Raw genomic sequence first — 22,150 nt, 5'->3', positions numbered from 1 at the left:
TGATCGCATGGTGAAATTTGAATTTAAACTGGTTGCTTCGATAATCTCTGTATTCCATTATTGATGCATGTCATCCCCGGATACTTGGCTGTGATTGTTGGTGGTTTCTTCACTGTCTCGCATTTTCTTACCAGGAGGCGATCTTCTGCTACGTACACGTCGGCTGCTGTCTGATCCATGTGATGTTTGCGAGCTATTCGTTTTGTTACCATCGGGTTTACGAGTTGTAACGAAATCGCTGAGCGTGATTGCACTCGGCGCTCCGATGGGCTTCGGAGCGGGGGGTGCCATCATTGTCCGCTGTGCTGTTGGGAGTCGGGTTTCTTTCGGGTTGGCACTCAGTTGGCCGGACACGTTGGGTTGAATTTGGGGTTCTGTTGCTTTGGACTTATGTTCGACTTCGCCGGTTTTGTTGCCAGCACTGACAGTTTCGCGACGTTAGCATATGATTGATCTGCTGCGAACTTCTGCACGAGCAGTTTTTTGTTTTATACTCACGACATTCCGACATGTACAAACTCATGGCAGTGAAGGCACGTCTGCCACTGCGCTTTGTTACCAACTGTCGTGTCTTCCCCATGAATCGTGACGAGAGGAGGGATGTTTTTTTCACCACCATCCGAGCAATGCGTACACCGGTCTTGACGCCACCGAAAGCGGATCGTTCGTCCCACAGAAGATCCCGAATGTTGAGAACGTCACCGTATTCGGTGAGAAACTCGGAGATTTGGATGTTGGTGATCGCGTTGGAAAGACCAAACAGGCGCACTTCGACAGCTCCATCCTCCATCGAAATTCGCATAACTTGTACGCCTTCACATCAAACACGAATTCGTGCTTGTTATCGTGCTCCTGAAGGATCCTCTCAGCGAGATCGAGGTTGCTGACCTCCACGAAGGTGCAATGCAATGCAATGCAGCCCTAGCTCTTTCTCGATGAATTTGTGGCTTTCATCGAAGGAACTGCGAATAATCAACGCGGCGCGGCATCGCGGAACACTGCGACGCGGTTTTTGCAAACTTGATACTTGAAGTGTCGTTGAAAACGATCGACAAAAAACGTAATAAAGTACATAGTCTGTGCACGATTTCCGAAATTTGCTCTTTCCAGAATATCGACTGATCAGCTCGGAAGTTGAATGCTAACTGATGATGATAATTAATCTTCGAACTGTTGAGTGGAATACCTATGAATGAAATCCGAATTTATTTGGTACTATACCGTTTAATTCCACTAGAGTTTGTATCCTTTGACAGAAACGCGTATTTCGACCTCAACTGTAAGGTGGTCTTCAGTGTCGTGTACTAGACTCGACTTGAAGAAATCCAACGTATCGTAAGCTCTAGCGGAATTAAGCGGTATGGTACTTAAGTCGGTTTTCATTTATTTATTTTTAGTATATTCAGACTTAAGACTTTTCTTCTTACTACGAATTCCGAACCGTTAGAGATGTTCACGTGAAATTTGGACATCCGGCCCCCTTTTCACGTTTGGTTCTGGAAATATAAGACGTCACAATTTCAATTACCTCTACCCCTCCTCCCCAAAACCGTTAATTAATTTGTGCATGACCCCTAACTGTCTTCAGCTTTCAGGACACAAGATCAAATACTTGACAGCGACGATTTGAAAGGCAGAAATTTTCTTTTACATTTTAATAACGTTCACATTATAATCTCATTTATCCACAGAAAATGGCTATACGCGGAAAGGGTGTGCCGACGAGACAAACTTTTGTGAAGACAAAGAACATTGCGTTGAATGTGCTGAGCCTATGTGTAACAATGCAGCTTTTCCGGAAGGCCGTATTCTATGCCACCAGTGTGAAAACTGTGGATTGGATAGGCCAATCGGTGCGCCACTTACGTGTCGTCAGTATGATGCATCGGACTCCTGTTATGTGGACGTTACTGGTAAGTTTATCCTTTATTCGAATTTATAATCGAGCTAACAGAGACGTATTCCTAGACTTACCGATTAATCGAGGATGCGTATCGGATGCACAAGTAACATGTGACCCAGATAGCTGTTTGACTTGCACCACCAATGGATGTAATGATCAGCCATATGAATACGAGAGTTCGCTTTCCTGTATCCAATGCATGGGAGCACGAGATTGTGAGAGTGCGAGTGTGCCAAGTGCCTGCGACGGATTGACTATTCTAGGGCAGGCAGATGAGTGCTTCAGTCTTGAAGTGAACGGTGAAGTCATTCAAAAGGGCTGCCGAAGGACCTTTGATGTAGATTGTGAGGAACCGGATTGCAACACTTGCAGTTGTAATGGATGTAATTTCGCAAATAAGAAAGACATTACTTGTGCCAAGTGCTCTGGAAATGATTGTGGAAACGCAATTCCTGGAGGTAGCACATGCTTAGGCACAGGTTGTATTTCATATGTATCAAGAGATGGAATCGTGTCTCGTGGTTGTCTGGAAGACTTTCAAAATGAATGTTCTAGCTTTGGGAGTAAGCATAAGACATGCTTTGCTGATAACTGCAATATAAATATCTTCCCTGAAGATAGAATTTTGTGTCACCGCTGTGAAAATTGTTTGGAGAATATTGGAAGCCCTGAAATATGTCCCACCTATGTGGAGAATGATAACTGTTACACTGCACAATCTGTCGATGGCCAATCGGTTTCCCGTGGATGCCAATCCGAATTGCTAACTAATTGTGTTGAACCACTTTGCAGCCTCTGTGATGAATCTGGATGCAATAGTAGAAATCCTCTCGATCCTGGAACAACTGAAACTCCGGAAATAACGCCCACAAGCACCGTTACGAATGAGATAACAACTACTCTTTCAAATGAAGTATCCACAACTCCCGCACCGACTTTTTTGTCGTGTCTACGCTGCCAAGAATCCAGTGACGACGCTTCATGCGCATGGGGCTTCCAAACGAGTGCAGCCGAGCAGTGTTCTTCGGAACATGCAACTGGTTGTTTCACTTGCCAAAAGGATAGCCTCACCATCCGTGGATGCTCTTCAGAAGACGCTCAGAGTTCGTGCACATTAGAACCTGAAACGTGCAGAGAAGATGGCTGCAACAATAAAAACCACCGGACTCAACGTTGTGCCGATGGTACAGGCTCTTCCTACACTGTAAAGGATTGCGAGGGAATTGTGGAGTATGACAAACGTGGATGCTATATCTTGAGAAGCGGCTTAGGCGTTGTAGTCAATCGAGGATGCTATGCAAAGCTTACCGAAGAACAGATACAAACTTGCAGCACCGACAGAAATATTTGTTATATATGTACGGAGGATGGCTGCAATTCAGGTTTCATGGTACGCGTGCTGAACAGTTTGATTGTGATAGTTGTCGTATTGGGACTTGCAAGAAATATAACATTGTAGTTAACAAATAATTGAAATTTATAGATACAAGCATTTATGTTTTATGCAATTTACAGCACTTATGTTTATGTTAAAGATTAATTATGTTTTTTTTAAATTAAATTAAAGTGACAGACACAAAGTTTGCAATCATTTTTCTATATCCGAAACGTGAGAAAATACTCGATATAGTCGTTAGTTAGAAATTAGCCTTTCGCTTTTGTATTTCTGATTAATTTGGATCCATTTTTTGCCTGTAGGTACAAAATTGTAGAAATAGATTTATTTGGAATTTCAGAAGTTGACCTTCCCAACGTCTTTACAAAAAAACAACCCAAGGAAATTGTTTGCTATCCCTTACCTTTCTCATTATTATACACCTAGTATATGGCCCCTACGGAAAATCCTCAAATTTAAATTGAAATATAAATTCAAGGTTAACAGCTTTTAACCGGCACTGTTAATCAGTTATATATTCTTATATAATAATCCAATGCATTGTTATGAACATACTTACTGCTACGAAGATATTTCATCACACGTCGGTGTGTAGTGTTATTGTTTTAAAATTATTAAAATCTAGCATCAACGCAGCGCAATTTTCCTTAACTGAGATGAGTCGCTAGTTTCTAGTTCGATGAAACCCCACGTTTTCAGCGTTAGCAAATGTTTGAAGCGCCTGGCGCTCGCCATCCGGTCGTCGTTGGTAATCTGCGCAAGTCGATTGATGGTGATTGCGTTCTGTTTGGTGTTTGCCATTTCGCGCTGTTGCGTAAGATAGAGTTTCAAGATCTGTTGGATGATAAATAACAATGTGGTATTAATGTAATTAATCCAGTCGACATTCTTTACACATGCCAAAAACACACTAAACTGCGTGTAACATTTTTTTCTTTTGATACATTGTTGAAATTTTCAGAATTTCCGAAACTCTCCTAATTTACGATTTGAAGAATTGTGAATATGATGTAAGCGGATCTGGAGTTATTTCAAATTATTTTGGGGTATCAATATTGGTCAAATATTCTATTTAACTAATATCTAAAAACCCTGACGAGCTAACATATTGGTCTCTTCGTAAAAGCTGTTCTGCAGATCTGGCAGTAACAAATCTAGGGATTCATCCACTAGATGGCGCTAGAAGCAAATTGTTTTTATCTCGAAATCCTGATAAACTAGAAGGTTTGTGCCTTCGGCAAAGTTGTTCAGCAGTTCAACGGCTATCCGGCAGCGACTAATCTGCTTGAAAATTAATGCTGGTAACATATATTTTCAGTCTTTTTTATCTCGTGACCTTGATGAGCTAGAATGTGGGTGTCTTGGGGAAAGTTGTTCAAAAGTTCAAGGCCTATCTGACAGTGTTGAATCTGCCTGATAATTATGTATTAGGTGGCGCTTGTAAAAAATATTCATTCTACTGTATCTTGAAATCCTGATAAGCTTTTGCGAAGTTGTTTAGCGTATCAAGGGATAACAAGAAGATCTAGGTCGGTGAAACATATAATTGGGAATTCATTCGCTAGGTGGCATAATGTTGTTTTTTAAAACTTTTCAATCTCAACATCCTTATTAACTTAAAGATGAGACATCAGTTAAATAGATTATATGGCAAATTTTGGTACCCTCAGCTATTAGCGACTGAATGAAATAGAAACTTAGAAATCACTATTATGAAAAAAGGTTCCAGACAGGAACTACCATAACTCCCATGACTGAGGACCTTAGTCACAATTGGTTGAGATGCTCCCGAACCGTCCCTTCTTTCGGTGGATGCGCTCCCGTTCTTAACTCATATCGATCGCTTCACTAGTGCTCGGTAGTGTTTCGTATTTGCTTTTAGCATGATCGGTTCATGTTGCTTGGTATCGGTCGAAAATGATCCAGGTTTTCTCGTATCAGGAATCATTTGGTGTATATGTTGCTTTATTTTTCTACCCGTAGTACCTAGTCAATTTTACCAGCTAATTCCACCGTCAACAAATCTTGATTAGTTGTCGCTTGACCAGCTTGGTACTTCAGAATACTCGATTTTGTTTCCTTTACTATATCAGATGGTCGTTTTGCTTTGGTCGGTTTCTTGAGAGCTAACGTTATCCGGATTCGTCGTCTTAAATGCCCAGATGTGTTTTGCTCCAAAGCGGGACAACATTTTTTAACATTGCAGCATTACTATATTTTCCCAAATTATGATTTCTAATTTAAAGTTAGTATTTCTTTCCTAACTACGTTTGAAAGCTTAGACAATACCAACAAAGTAATTATCAGAATTCCGCTTAATATGCAAAATATTAGGACACATATTCCGGAACATATGTAATTCATACAAATGCAAGAGAAAGTACTTACATCATTCTAAATGGTATTCTTACAGCATTCTTAACAGTTTTCTGATAGAATTTTGAGATAATATTTTTATAAACTAGAAACTGATGAAACCTTGTGTATAATTCTAGAGCAAAAATCTAGAGCAAGATTATTATAGATTTCTGAAAGAGATTTCAACATAAACTTGAACAAAATTCTAAGTTTATTTTAAAACGGCTAAGTAGACTCATTAAGAGTATTGTTAAAAATATCAGAAATTCATAGTCTTTTAAAAAAATCTCTCCAAAATATTAATTTTTGCAGATTGATCATCGTCCAAATTTACGATAATGAGGTTTTAGCTGGATTGCTTATGTATTAAAAAACTTGGCTCGCTCGAAAATTCTGTATCTGAGATTTATCCCGTCTTTCTAAATGGGGTTTAAGTCTGCCTTACATTCTATGACTCATAACTCATATCATATACTCGCTGATAGAAATTACACAGCTTTCCTATTACTTTAAACAAGCCATTGACATCATTAGAAAATGCATGTAATACATGTTTGGTAAGCTAATAAGGTAACAATGATAGCTGTTCTAGAAATGCGGGGCATTTTAATGATTTTAGTGAAATGCGGGACATTTCGCGGGACACTTTTTAGCGCGGGACAAATAGTTAAAATGCGGGACTGTCCTGCGAAAAGCGGGACGTCTGGTCACTTTATCTTATCATCATCTCGGCCGGTGAGGCACCTGTGGTGCAATGACTTGCAGATCGGTATCCCATCAAATAGTTTGCAACTAACTCTCTGACATTTCGCCTTTCTTCGGATAACCCTTTCTATAATGAGGCCTTGAAGGATTTCACTGCATTTTCCGCTTGCCCACTAGATATCCAGGTTTTGTTAAATGCATACTAGACTCCATTCGCGGCCAAAAAAAAAATCAAAATTTCCCAGCAGGGAACTGGGCACCATTGCACACACGATTTCATCCATGAGACCAAACCTGCTGATACTCTAGCTTATCCAAAACTTTCATGCTGCAGGTGATTCCCATCTTGCAGTTCGGGACCAGATTTTTCAAACGGGCTGCCCAAGCGTTCAGCGACTCATGTTCCTTTTTCTTCGCTCTCAAAAACGTTTGTTCCCAGACAACCAGAAGTCGCATGAAAGTTTACGTAATAACTCGTTTATTCGTGCAAACTATATCAAAACCGCAAAACACGGTGGATAAAATCGTCAGATTGATGAGTTTCCTCGCATAAAACGCTTTTTTTCTGAGTTCATTTGTACATTTTATTTCGTCCCGTACACTCGTACAAAGTAAGTCGAATCAATCCGTAGCAGTTATCAAATCAACGTTTGTTATCATAGGATAAGTCGCATAAGATCACAGGTTAGTTCGGTAGAAAATTTACACTCTCGCATTGTATGCTATTATTCATCACATAACATATGCACGTATATCGCTTCCACTCTTGTACGTAGAGGCCTTTTCGCGACATCTTATAAGTGAAATTTTGCACATACAAAGCCTCCAGGACATTTCATTATACGTTGTCTGGGTTGCCCTTCGTGCACTATCACCGCTGGCGTGAAATATTTAGAGAAGCACACAAATTCATCGTAGATTTTCGTGGCAAGAGAATCCTGCGTACAAAAGTCGAATATAAGCTGGTAGGTCAATCAAAACCGCTCGTTTAATATCCGGCTGTATATTGTTAGCAGTGAAATACTGCTCCAGCTGCTCCTTGTACAGCTCCCACTCTTTGCTACTGCAATTGAAATTACGGAAAGCTGGACAATTGCGCCATCTGTTCCTCTTTTACTTTCACTGTTCTCACACGTGTTACAATCAATTACTCCTCGTCAATGTAATATACTTAACGACTTGATAACTTCCCACAAATCCGCATGCTAGCGGCGACAGACGGCGGAAGATAATTTAGGGAAGCACTTTATAGGCTGCTTTGAGAATAGTGATTGCTCCATAGTTTACACATTCTAACTTGTCACCCTTTATGTATGTTGGGTATATTACTCCCTCATTCTACTCCTCCTGTAGCTGTTCTGTATCCCAAATCCTAACTGTTAATCGGTGTAGATAAGTAGCCAACCTGTCCGGGCCCATTTTATTAGGTTCCGCTCCAATACCATCCTTGTCAGCTGCTTTGTTGCTTTTGAACTGTTTGATAGCATTGTTAACTTCACCTATTGTGGAAGTTGGCACGTCTCCCTCATCCGCTATTCCTCGGGCTGCTCTGGTCTTCCTCCTCTGCGTCATTCGTAGTGCTGCTTTCACCTTTCAATCACCTCACGTTCGTCCGTCAAAATACCTTCATACTTATCCCGGCAAATTTCGGCTCGCGGCACAAACCCTTTGCGGGATGCATTGAGTTTCTTGTAGATTTTACGTGTTTCTTGGAAACGATAGAGCTGCTCCATCTTTTCGCACTCCAAGTTTTCCATGTGGCGCTTTTTATCTCGGAAATGATGGGTTTGCTGCCTTCGCTTCTGTTTGTATCGTTCCACATTTGGACTGGTACCTTACTGCAGCATCATCGCTCGCGCGGCAATCTTCTTGTTCAAAACTTTCTGACATTCCGGACATTCCTCGTCGAACCAACAGTTCCGTCGATTTCTTTTCACGAACCCAATGACACTTTCTTTTGTGTTCTTAATGACTGATTTGACACTATACTCCAGCGATCCAGCGATTTGACATTTCAATATGAATTTGAACTTAAAGAAAAAATAGCCTTTTCCTTGGAACGTGTTTAGTGTATTTTTCAGATTACATCTAGGAAAAAATAATAACTGTTTGTACATGTTCCAATTTTGATCGGCTTCCTACAGATCTCATTTTTTTTAAATGAGCGAAAAACATGTTTTAGTAGAAAATTTTGGAATGTGTTCATCTGCGTTTTCATGTATGCTCATAAAACGACACTCAACTAGAAATAAGAATAGAGCTTAATTTATCAGCTTGGTAGAGCATCATATTTTTCTTGTTCAGGCATATTTTATCCTGAATGAAAAGAAGTTACTAAAAAAATAGGGTAGCGGTCAGACAGCAAAATAATAGTGACTTTAGTGACCAAAATTATCAAAATAGTGACCTAAAAGTGACTTCAAAACTACAAGTATTAGTCATAAAAATGACAAGAAATGAACATACGGTTTATGTCAGTGCTTCCCAAAGTGGGCGAATTCGCCCCCTGGGGGCGATTTTTAGGTCCAGGGGGGCGAAAATTTGTAAAACTAAATTTGGGGGTGAAAATGCTAAAAAAGGGGCGAAAGTGAGAGCAATTGAAAAACACATATAGAATCAAAGTTTGTAAAAGACAACTAACTAACTATTTTAATGATAGCATATACATCTGACGAAGAATTTATTTCACACCTAACTATTCCATAGATTCTTTACTCTAAACGCGCTCGTTTTTAAATTATGATAGACAAATTTGACGATTGTCATTGAGATCTGAATGATTTTTGCTAAAAAAAATATTTAATGCATTTTGAAAGCAGAAACTTTTGGCGATGTTTAAAATTTAGTTATAAGGCCAAACTAAAGTTTGGCGACTTTTTGTTAGGGGATCTTTAGAATGAGGCAGATTTCTCACACACTTGATAAACTTGTCATTTTGATATTTTGTGGACCCGCATACTAATCAGTATTTATAGTAAAAACCATTTTATAAAAAAATTATGTGACTTTGGTAGACGAAAATCGAGTTCCAAAGATAAAATCTCTGAATCTCATATACGTAAATCATCCTACTTGATAATAGGCCTGAGTGACATAAAATTGCATGGATCAAAGCTTTAAAAACATCTAAATTAAACGTTACATTTAAGTAAAAGGTGAGTTGGTTTTTTTCTTATATTTTGTAAATAGATTGAACTGTTTTCAGAACAGACGAAAACGTATTACCCAATTTTCCATAAAATTACTAACTTAAGAAACATTAAAAAAGACAAAAAAAAAACAGAAAGTGAGCTAAACATTTTTTGTTGATCGCACATAAACCAGGATAGATTTGTTGATACAAAAACAATTTATGCATATGCTACATATGACTCTTTAACTGATATACAAGTAGAAGATACTCTTCTTGGGGTATTTTTATAGAAGCATTAGGCTGATTGACTGCTTTAAATTTGAACATTTTTTGGTATACTTATGATGATATATTGATCAATACTAGCGTACAACGTAAGTATAACGCTTAATACAAATGTTGAAATTTCATATCAGGGGGGCGATTCTGAAAAATATTGGTCTCAAGGGGGCGAAAGTCAAAAAAGTTTGGGAAACACTGGTCTATGTGAATATTAACTTATCTACATATTAGGTGAATTTAGAACACAGAGAACAACAGTAATTTGAAATACTTTTTTAACAATTATCTGTCAAGGATAATACATAATTGAATTATAATGGTCGAATAGATTACGCATTGGAGATTTAATTTCTGATTTTTTGAGAGACGAATATAAGCTGTATGCCAAACGGCATTATACCAAACGGGGTAGACCACTTTCCTTTCCCATGACTTTGATCAACTATTTCTTTAAGCTAAGTATGCTGTTTCGCTCAAGTAAAGAAATTCCTTTAGTGAATGGGTCAACAAATTTCCTACAGCGAGCCCCATTTGAAATGACATTTCTTCTCAACTGCGTACTGCGAGCAGAAAAATGTGGTTTTCTGAACCATTTATGGGAAGAAATTTTCCACGCATCGAGATAGGTGATAGATGGACTCCTGGACTGCGCATAACTGCATACAGGTCGGACTCGATTATCCGGAGTATCGATTTTTTTTTCACTCCGGATAATCGAATCCTCCGGATAATCGAATCACTAAGAAAAAAATTGAAATATGCAACAATAGAACTTAAATATTATCTTTTTCTGTTATTTTATTTATATGATGCGGTGGCGTAGCCAGAAATGTTTTCTAGGAGCAGTACCGTGAAGGCCCCTAACTCTGCGCAGCTCCTAACTCTGCGCACTTTCATCAAAATCCAGCAAAATCTGGTAAAATACTTACATTTTTGTTCAAAATTTATTTTTCATATATTGCTACAATAGTAATAAAAAAGCACACCAAGAATTTTCTTGACAAATTTACGTTTGTTACTTTAATAAAAAATAAAATAGCTTTAAAAATATTGAATAACTTCCAAATTAATTGCCCGTTATCAAAAATGCAAAGGGAGTACCTCATCACTTAAGTCATTTGAAGCAAATTAAAGTGAATATATTTTCGATTTTTAGTACGTAGGCTCTAGTTTATTTATCGAGCAATCATCACTGATAAAGTGCAACTTATTTTCTCTCCATTTTCATATTGTTCTTAAGTGCGCATAGTAAGGAACCATTTTTCAACTATGTTCCTTACTATGCGCAGCAGTTATAAAACGTTATTTTCAACGATTGTAACCCTCCAAAGGTCGATATTGAAGGGAACCATTGACTTGTCAACACCATCGAGATATGGAATAGAAATGCTTTGGAAAATTGTTTGAGGGGACCATCATGGTAAGGGAAGATTAAAAAATGACCACCATCATATTTAAAGGATTTCTACACTCCGTCCCCTCAATCCCCTGTCGCGATTTTTACAGTACCTAATGCATGCATTGTCACATTTTCATAGACTCCACCTTCCCGTGAACGATGGACGTAATTTTTAAATGCTCCCTAACCATGCAATAAAATAATTTTGATTTTTTGTATAGTTCCATGAGTTAATATCGAGTAATGGGACATCGAGGTTTAATCGCATTTGCAACATAGAAACGCCAATAAAGTGCTGTTATTGATCTGCAATAGGAATCGTTCATTAATTAAGTCACGCTTATACAGAGCGGCGATACTTTTCGATTGAGTGATGAACACTACATTAAGAATGGATATACCCTTACGCTTAAACTATTCTTCGTATTTAGTAGAAATGCTCGGATTTCACATATAACAAACCAGCACCAGGTTCTTATTTATTTTCTTCAAACCCGGATCCGATCCGAATCGAGACAATAATTTGATACCAAACCCGGACCCGAACCGAACCAAAGACATTTTTTGTTTTATATTTGCTAGTGAAAATAAATAAACAGTCAAAGCTTATTTTCCCTTACACGCCAAGGGTGAACGCAAAAAAAGACATAGTTTGTACCCTTTTTGTATGTTGGTTTAGGTTTTAGAAAACTAAGTTAATAACATGTTTTGGAAATCATATGATGATTTCGATTGTTTTGAGAGTTGCACTTAATGGCATTCAATTGAATTATAGATAAAATTCACTTCACTTAGTAAACTTGTGTTAGAGACATTCCACGCTCCACTGGGGACGTAAAGCCGTATGAAGCAAGAAAATGAAGAGAAATTCGGAGTTTAAATGCTAGTAATGCTATTAGTAAAACACTTCAACTGTTATAAAGAATTTATCGAGTGCGCAGAGTTAGGAACCTAAATGCGCAGAATAAGGAGCATTGCAAAAATCAGTGCGCAGAGTTAGGAACACGGACACCCGTGAGAAAAATTAAAAATTTGCAATAAAAATCATTACATGTCGGACTCGACTATCCGGAGTGTCGATTTTTTTTTCACTCCGGATAATCGAATTTTCCGGATAATCGAATCACTAATGTGCTATGCACGCATTGATGCAAAGCATACTTCTTCATTAATTAGTCACAGACCCACATGGGCACAAACGAATACCACGGCGAAGCACGCATTAGCAGCTTGTACCGAGGCACTCGAACGGTGCGCATGTTTTGCTGATTCTACTGTTTGAGTCCGTTTATGTTTACATACAAAAGCGGCAATTGCCAAAATATCGTCACCGCCGTCCCAGGCGTCTTTATCTATCCATTAAGTTCAATTAATTGACATTTTCCAAATAAAAGGGACAGAGGTTCCACCACCAGGGCAGTCTTGTTCTGGCCTTCGACTCACTTGTTTCACTGCATTCTAAATGCATACTGAACGTCCCTGTAGCACTCTGGTTCCCAGATACTGCTTATGATCTGAGGTTGGCAACAAGAAAGCAACTCTAAGGGCTAAAAGACCGAAGTCTTTAACCCCCTACTGTTAGTCCCCGGACGGACTTTCAGATGGCGACCGGACTTTCGAACACGCAATGTTCGGATAGTTTTGTGAATTTCTTGTGAAGAATTAAAGTGAAGTGAAAACACGTAGAAGCCCGAACTGAACTGAAACCAAGTGAAAATGTGGTTGTGTGCAGTGACCATAGTGATCCTACTACTAGTAGCATATCAGTTGTTTCTGTTTATAAAACAGGAATTCACAGGAATAGTCCTGTTGAAATAATAACCCAGTGACCACCTGAAAAAAAAAAGTGAAATTGACACATGTGAGCTTGGTGAAAAATATTTAAAAATGGGGTCAGAAGAATCGAAGGCTCATGTCGAGCATAACGGAGATAGCCGTATCGAAATAGTGAATGTGCAAAGCGAACACACTACAAAATTTAACGAACAAAAAGTGATATTACAAATCATACTAGTAGTGGTAGCAATCCAACTCTGTATGACGACATACCGCGAAATTAAAGGGTATATGAACAGGAAGGCCTCGAAAAAGGCAGAAGAACTACTTAGTGTTGTCTCCAAAAAGTGAACAATAAAAACAAACAGTGCATCCAACGGCTGATTATAAAGCTAAAGTGAAGAAGGCGTCTACCTCGCCATAAGAAGGTATACAGTGAAGAAAAAAAAAAACAATATGTCAGAAATAGCAACTATCATCATAACCCTCAGGAGAGGCATAGCAGAGAAGAAACCTGTGAAGATAACAACTCATACGAAGGCAGGAAAACAATTTGTAAACATTTTACAACGTGAGCAAAGAATAAAAAACGTGAACAAAAAACAAGCACTTTTCCAATCTTCAATGTGTGACATCACCAGCGTGGACCGAACACCGGTAGGAGTTAACGAAATTCTATTTTACGCAAGTGAACAGCTACCTAGTGTTACGGGCAGCCTAGTTATATCAACACACCGAGGAATAATGACGCACTTAAGCGCAGTGGAGAAAAATTTGGGTGGACGTATAATCGCCCGAATCTTCTGAAAATCCAGCAGCGAAGTAAAAATCCAGCAGTTTTACCTAAGGATTACGACATCAGCAGAATCATCGAGATAATCTACGGTGAAGTGGTGAGAGATTTTTTTTTAACGGATGTGAATGTCTTTTTTTATAAACTGTATATTCTTTAAGCTTACTATGTCATTCTTGGTGTTATAGACAAATGAATACAATAACTACAGTCAATACAGAATATGAACATCTTGGACCTTGAAGAAAAGTTAAAAGAATTATTAATTCTAGAATCAAACTTAAAAAAATCCATCTATAAAAAATTTCTGCATAAAACTTTGCTCGAGAAGCAAAGGTTAAACAACCAACTATATGATTATGTACAAACAGGATTAATAAACTTAGAAGATTCTCTATCAGAATCAAAATTGACTTATTTTGAAAAGGCTTCAAGACAGGCTTTTCTGTGTGTCCAACAAATCTTGAACACCAAATTGGCGCACACAAAACGAACCATTCCTTTTAAAACATTAGTATCTACCATTATCATTTTAAGACGCTTAAAACCCGAACCAATCGTACTAAATATACAAGAAAACATGGCAAATGCCACGGAAATAATAAAAATTGCCTCGTCCCTCATACCCCAGTATGATGGGAACGGCGAGAAGCTTAACAACATAACCGCGGCGTTAAAAGCGTTAAAAACTGTTGTTACAGCCGCAACGGAACCTGTTGCAATACAGATTATCTTATCAAAATTAGAGGGAAAAGCAAGATCAGCGGTTGGAGATTCACCCGTTGATATCGAGGCGATCATCAATAATTTGACTCGGAAATGCAAACAGTCTGTGTCATCAGATGTAGTGCTAGCAAAACTAAACGCAACCCGACAAAGTGGGGCGCTGAATAAGTTCACTAGTGAGATAGAGGAACTCACTAGCCAACTTGAGGCAGCCTACATAGGAGATAATATCCCATTGGACACAGCAACGAAGATGGCAAATAAGGCTGGAATCAAAGCCTTATCCAACGGCTTGAAAAGTTTGAACACTCAATTAATTGTGAAAGCAGGCACATTTAGTACACTAAATGAGGCCATAGGAAGAGCAGCGGAAAACGACCAGGAGGAAACACCGTCAATGAAAGTTTTGCATTACGGACAAAGAGGAGGAATGTACTCCTTTAATCATGACCAACGGTATAGATCCTTCTACCAGAACAATCATCGAACAAATTCAGAACAAAGAGATAACACCTCGCGGTTTGGAGGTTACAACCAAAATTTTCGAGGAAATAACAACTCGAATTCAGAACAAAGAGACAATACCTCGCGGTTTTGAGGATACAACTCAAATTCCCGAGGTGGTAACAACTCAAATTGGTACAGAGGTAATAACAATTCCAATCGAGGAAATGGCAGAAACTATAGTTTAAACTATAGCAATGGCCATCGAGATCAACACCAGGAACGATACAACAGTAACAGACATAACCCAAGTCATGGTAGGATCTATCATGCTACGACACAAGAGAACGATTCTCCTCTTCAAAACAATCGCAATAATGAATGCGATGACAGACGCGAAACCGGACCACATAATTTTTTAGGAGGGAGAGCAGACCAGATCGAACGGTCCTCTCAATAAATTTGAATGCTTCTAATTTCGTTTCTGTTGGTACTGAGATGTCCGAAGGTAAAGTTACTTTGATTATAGACAGTGGAGCAGACATTTCATTATTTAAAATCAACAAAATTAAACCAAACAGATTCGTGAGCACAGCTAACAAAATCAAATTAACGGGAATTACAGATAAAACCGTCGAAACGCTTGCTTCCACGGATACAGAAATATTTTTCGAAAATGGATTAAAGGTAAAACATACTTTTCAATTAGTTTCAAAGAATTTTCCAATACAAACAGATGGTATTCTAGGGCGCGATTTTCTCACTACCAACAGGTGCAAAATAGATTACGATTCTTGGTTATTACATTTTGACATGGGAAATAAAACAATTTCCATACCTATTGAAGACAATTTTAATAATGGCTTTATACTTCCTCAAAGAAGTGAAACCATTCGTAAATTATCAAAAAGAGCTTATCCAAGTGACATGGTTGTACACGCTCAAGAAATCCAAACTGGAATTTTTGTTGGTAATACAATCATTTCCAAGGACGAACCATATGCAAAATTTATCAACACTACAAATGAACCAGCTTTTATAAACTATGATCAGATTAATCCTATTATAGAGCCTTTTGACAATTATCATGTCCTGAAAACTATGCAGAATACACTTACAAGCACCAATCGTCAAGAACAAATTTTTAATGAAATTGATCTTTCGGATATACCTAGCTTTGTACAACAAGATTTTAAAAATTTGATCACGAACTATGCAGACATCTTTAGTTTAAAGGATGATAAACTCTCTTCAAATAATTTTTATAGTCAAGACATTCATCTTACCGATAATGCCCCTGTATATATACCAAATTACAAGCAAATTCACTCACAAACAGATGAAATTAAAAAACAAATTGATAAAATGCTTGAAGAAAATATAATTGGACCTTCTATTTCGTCATATAATTCACCAATTTTACTAGTCCCGAAAAAATCAAATAATGACAATAAAAAATGGAGATTGGTTGTCGATTTTCGGCAACTGAACAAAAAAATTTTGACAGATAAATTCCCCTTGCCAAGAATTGATTCAATTCTGGATCAACTTGGTCGAGCAAAATACTTCAGTACTCTTGACCTCATGTCAGGATTTCACCAAATTCCTCTTACACCAGAGTCCAAAAAATACACAGCTTTTTCAACACAATCAGGTCATTATCAGTATACGCGAATGCCATTTGGACTAAATATCAGCCCAAATAGTTTTCAGCGTATGATGACAATAGCCATGGCAGGGTTAACCCCTGAACACGCATTTATTTATATTGATGACATTATTGTGATAGGATGTTCTGTAAAACATCACATTTCAAATTTAGCAAACGTTTTTAATCGCCTCAAATACTACAACTTAAAATTAAATCCAAGTAAATGTAAATTTTTCCAGACCGAAGTTACATATTTAGGTCATAAAATTACCGATAAGGGTATCTACCCTGATGATTCAAAGTTTATAGCAGTGGAAAAATTTCCAGTTCCAACAAATGTTGATGACGTTCGCAGATTTGTCGCCTTTTGCAATTACTATAGGAAATTCGTACCAAAATTCGCAGGCATAGCAAAACCATTAAACGATCTACTTAAAAAGAATGTTAAGTTCGAATGGTCTGATAAATGTCAAAAAGCCTTTGAAGAATTAAAAGCTCATCTATTATCACCACAAATTTTAAGATATCCAGATTTCTCGAAAGAATTTACCATTACAACGGATGCTTCTAATGTAGCGTGCGGTGCAGTGTTATCTCAAAACTTCGATGGTAATGACTTACCAATCGCTTACGCCAGTAAGACGTTCAACAGCGCTGAGTCAAGAAAACATACTATTTATCAGGAAATGATTGCCATTCATTGGGCGATTAACTATTTTAAAGCTTACGTATACGGCAGAAAATTCAAAATTAAAACAGATCACAGACCGCTCGTCTATCTTTTTGGAATGAAAGAACCTACAAAAAAGCTTACACAAATGCGTCTGGATCTAGAAGATTACAATTTTGAAATTGAATACATCAAAGGCAGAAACAACGTTGGAGCTGATGCACTCTCCAGAATAGCAATCACGTCAGACGAATTGAAGCAGATGTCAATTTTAAAGGTAAACACTAGATCAATGACTGGAACGAAGACGAAGGAACCAAAATCAGATGATTTGACAGGTGCGCAACTGTCAATCTACGAAACGGATTCACCTTCAAAAACCTACAAGTTACCAAAAATACGCACAACGATAAATTCATTCAAAGAAATCACAATTATCATAACGGATCCAAAAGAAAGTAAAGAAATATATGCAATCACAGCCGATGGAACTCAGACGCTAGAGTCAGTTTGTCTAAGGTTGAATGATATGCTTCAGAAAATGAAAATAAACAAGCTTGCAATGTCGACACAAAATGAAATATTCACAATTCTACCAGTAGAATTGTTTAAAAAAATCGCGATAAAAACGCTAAAGAACGTGGAAATATTATTACATAAACCACGCAGAAAAATTGAAAATTCAGAGGATATTCAGAAAATACTGCATGATTATCATGTAACACCTATCGGAGGGCATATTGGGCAAACCCGATTATACATAAAACTACGAGACAAATATGATTGGAAGGGTATGAAAAAAACAGTTAACCGATTCATCGAGAACTGCAGATATTGTAGAATCAACAAAGTGTACAAGCATACCAAGGAACCAAACATAGTAACCACTACCCCAGCTAAACCATTTGATGTGATATCAATTGATACAGTAGGACCTTTACCAAGAACCAACAGTAGCAATCGATATTGCATAACTATACAGTGTGATTTAACAAAATATGTTGTCATAATACCTGTATCAAATAAAGAAGCTTCGACCATAGCAAAAGCTTTGGTTGAACATTTTATACTTATTTATGGAAACTTTCTTGAACTCAAATCGGACCAAGGAACAGAATATAAGAACGAAGTACTGAATCAAATTGGAAAAATACTAAAATTCAAGCAGAACTTTGCTACGGCATATCATCCGCAAACAATAGGTGCGTTAGAAAGAAATCATAGATGTCTCAATGAGTATCTACGATCTTTTTCAAACGAACACCATGATGATTGGGATGAATGGATAAAATTTTATTCATTCGTTTATAACACCACCACACATACCGATACTGATTATACACCTTTTGAGCTTGTATTCGGGAGAAAACCTAACTTACCACAAGATATTTTTAAACCCAAAATTGATCCAGTATATAATTTAGAGCAATATTGTAATGAGTTAAAATATAAACTCCAAAAATCCCATCTGGTAGCAAAAGAAAACCTAATTAGAGAAAAACAAAAAAGATTGCAAAGTTCAAATAAATATACAAACTCGATCAAATTATCCGAAGGAGATTTAGTATACATAACGAATGAAAATAGGAAAAAGTTGGACCCTCACTATATTGGACCATTTAAAGTAAAGAATGTACAGGCACAAAATTGTAAGTTGCAAGAATTGAATTCGAGAAAGTTGATTATTGTACATAAAAACAGAATAATAAAGATGTAAAATTTGTTTTTAACTTATAAATGTAGACTAAGTTAATGTAGCGCCGGAGCATTCAACAGGCAGCGTTTGAAATTTGGATGTTTTAGACTTTTAAGTTAAGGCTATGAAATAAAATACGTAAAAAAAAAAAAAAAGAAAAAAAAATACCGAAAAAAAAAAAATTTTTTTTTAAGCTGCTTATATGCATTATAAAATATTGTAAAACCCGAAATATTGTAAAATTTTATCTCAAAGGCATCTGGGACAGGCAACCGCAAGAATGATTCCATTTCATTTTCTTTTCCATTACATCATTCTCTCAAAGGGGGAAGGTGTGCTATGCACGCATTGATGCAAAGCATACTTCTTCATTAATTAGTCACAGACCCACATGGGCACAAACGAATACCACGGCGAAGCACGCATTAGCAGCTTGTACCGAGGCACTCGAACGGTGCGCATGTTTTGCTGATTCTACTGTTTGAGTCCGTTTATGTTTACATACAAAAGCGGCAATTGCCAAAATATCGTCACCGCCGTCCCAGGCGTCTTTATCTATCCATTAAGTTCAATTAATTGACATTTTCCAAATAAAAGGGACAGAGGTTCCACCACCAGGGCAGTCTTGTTCTGGCCTTCGACTCACTTGTTTCACTGCATTCTAAATGCATACTGAACGTCCCTGTAGCACTCTGGTTCCCAGATACTGCTTATGATCTGAGGTTGGCAACAAGAAAGCAACTCTAAGGGCTAAAAGACCGAAGTCTTTAACCCCCTACTGTTAGTCCCCGGACGGACTTTCAGACTAAGAAAAATATTGAAATCTTTGATAAAAGAACTAAAATATTATCTTTTTTTTTATTTTATTTATATGATGCGGTGGTGTAGCCAGAATTTTTTTCTAGGAACAGTACGGGCCTTTACAAGAAAAACAAATTTTTGACCAGCATACACAAAAAAAACACTTTTTCAAACCCCCTCTTCTTAAACACGTTCTCACTGCAAAATCATTCATATTGTATATGGCAATATCAAATTTTCTCAGATTTATGCATGAAAATTGAAAAACAAGAACATAAAAAAACAAATTCCGGATAATCGAGTCTAAAATTCCGGATAATCGAATCCCGGATAATCGAGTCCCCGGATAATCGAGTCTCCGGATAATCGAGTCCGACCTGTACTTAGTGAAGCTTTTATATTTTTTCCTTATACATAAGATCAATAAGTATTTGCTTCCAAAATTTCAGAATATTGTTTTTTGTTTTCAATTAATTACAGCTGTTTGAAATTTGAAAAGCCTTAAGTGCGCAGAGTATGGGGCCTTCACGGTAGTGGTCTTTACAAGAAAAAAAAAAAAATGACCAGCATACACAAAAAAAAACACTTTTTCAAACTCCCCTTTTCTTAAATACGTTCTAAACTGCAAAACCATTCATATTGTATATTGTAATACCAAATTATCTTAGATTTATGCATAATTGAAAAATAAGAACATCAAAAAACAAATTCCGGATAATCGAGTCTAAAATTCCGGATAATCGAATACCGGATAATCGAGTCCCCGGATAATCGAGTCCGACTTGTATTTGTAACATTCGACAAAAGTAGGCATTGAGTAAATGGAATACCAAGTGTGCATTTTATTGCAGTATGGGAGGAAACTAGAATTTCTAAAAATCACTATGAAATCAAAAGTGCTTATTTGAGGCTGAAATTTTGTACAACTCATATCGCATATTGGGTGAATAGTCAGAAAATGATTCTGATGGAAATTTCATTGCTACAGGCTCATGCACAATCTCAATGTGACTGGTATGCGGTTACAATTGCCAATGTGACAAAACAACTTGGTATTTTTTTCGAATTTTCTAGAACAATCTCACAGATTTCAGTAAGTTGATCGAAAGTATTTATCATTTGCTGACTCTCCCCGGTATTAACTCGGAATTGTCAGAAATGTCGAATGTGACAAATATGCAGTTATGGGCAGTAGATAACATATATCATGTATACGTACTTCATGACAAGAGCTTGAGATTAGCTTGTCATGAGCGCACAATAATAACCGCGCGCTTGAGCACGTACTTTGGTGAGACACATTTTTTCATGTAGCAACGTACTAGCTCAAACGATCTTATCTGCACTGCCTCATGCGTCGTCTCATGAGAAACGCAATGTGACAGTGCATTTGAGACTCTCTGGCAGGCTTGATAATGCTCCTCAACATCATTAGAGTTCGGAAAAATACTCTAGAGCAGCGTGCTGCCTTTGCCTCTTTGCGTGGGAGCGAAAAATGCTAAGCAGAGAGGAAACGAAAAATGAGCGAGGAAGATGCAGCACAAAACACAACCGAGTAAATTTCCATCAAAAAAAAGGTCCTCTCACAACTCCTCGTGGACTGTTTGTTCGGGCGGCAGACTCAAGAGTTATTTTGAAGTGTGAGTTAAGGTGAGCATCGCAACAAGAGAGGAGTACCTGAAAAAATCCTCGTGTTTTCATGCACTCTCGCTCGAAACGCTTGAGGATATGTGTTGAAAATTTTGAGTTCAGTTTTTTCTCCTCAGAAATACGGCAAAATCGCCTCCTCTTTGCCTCACAGGAGGAGTTTCTATCAAGCCTGCTCTCTGGCGAAGGTTTCAAAAGCAAGGAAAAGGGATATGGATTAAACTGCTCGTAGGAAGTATAAAAGGACTGATCGCATGACACACTAGCTCATTTAGGTATACATGAGAACTACGACACTCTGCTAAATAATCCGGAATAACTCCGGAACCACATTTCCAGTTTCTTCGAAACAGAAGTTTGAAATGTTATTTGGGGAATTCCGTAAATTTCAATAAAATGCATCAAGAAACAAATAAGTTATTCAGTTTCATGTGAAAAACTTGTTAGATAGATAAAGGTTAATGCTAGTTTACACAATTTTTACTCACCGATATCAGCATCTGCAAAAAAGAAAGAAATAAGCAAAGCATTAGAAACCATTTCTCATAAAAGCTGACGATTTGGACGTTTTGCCGCAAACTTTCTCAATCTGGCCCATAAACCTAACGATGGCCGTATTGGCCCGATTCAGGCTGTTAACCATGGCACGGAGTGATTCCCGCTGCTGTCCGATCCTATCGGCCATGGGCTGCCGAATCTGGACTTCTACCGGGTCGGTCATCGTTCCGATCGATTGGAACTTCTTAACCGGTTCCCGACGCGCCGGAAAC

The 22,150-nt window shown here is 37.7% G+C and overlaps 2 protein-coding genes across 3 annotated transcripts in view; one reads left to right on the top strand and one right to left on the bottom strand.

The window, feature by feature from the left end:
- The window catches only part of LOC5573080 (extracellular matrix protein A), an 80,465-nt gene extending 76,982 nt beyond the window's left edge, over positions 1-3,483 (top strand). For both annotated transcript variants that reach the window (XM_021846436.1, XM_021846435.1), the window contains exons 11-12: positions 1,692-1,913; positions 1,969-3,483. In XM_021846436.1, the coding sequence (XP_021702128.1) occupies positions 1,692-1,913; positions 1,969-3,362 (1,616 nt within the window). In that variant the 3' untranslated portion in view covers positions 3,363-3,483. The remainder of the gene's footprint in view (positions 1-1,691; positions 1,914-1,968) is intronic.
- A 276-nt stretch (positions 3,484-3,759) lies between these two features.
- Positions 3,760-22,150, bottom strand: part of LOC110676884 (translation initiation factor IF-2-like) — a 35,627-nt gene continuing 17,236 nt past the window's right edge. Inside the window, exons 5-6 of the mRNA XM_021846437.1 lie at positions 21,869-21,880; positions 3,760-4,133 (exon numbers count right to left, since the gene is read on the bottom strand). Of these exons, the coding sequence (XP_021702129.1) occupies positions 3,927-4,133; positions 21,869-21,880 (219 nt within the window). The 3' untranslated portion in view covers positions 3,760-3,926. The remainder of the gene's footprint in view (positions 4,134-21,868; positions 21,881-22,150) is intronic.

Source organism: Aedes aegypti, chromosome 2 (assembly GCF_002204515.2).
Source record: "Aedes aegypti strain LVP_AGWG chromosome 2, AaegL5.0 Primary Assembly, whole genome shotgun sequence".
Taxonomy (NCBI): Eukaryota; Metazoa; Arthropoda; class Insecta; order Diptera; family Culicidae; genus Aedes; species Aedes aegypti.
This window is presented reverse-complemented; position numbering and strand designations above follow the sequence as displayed.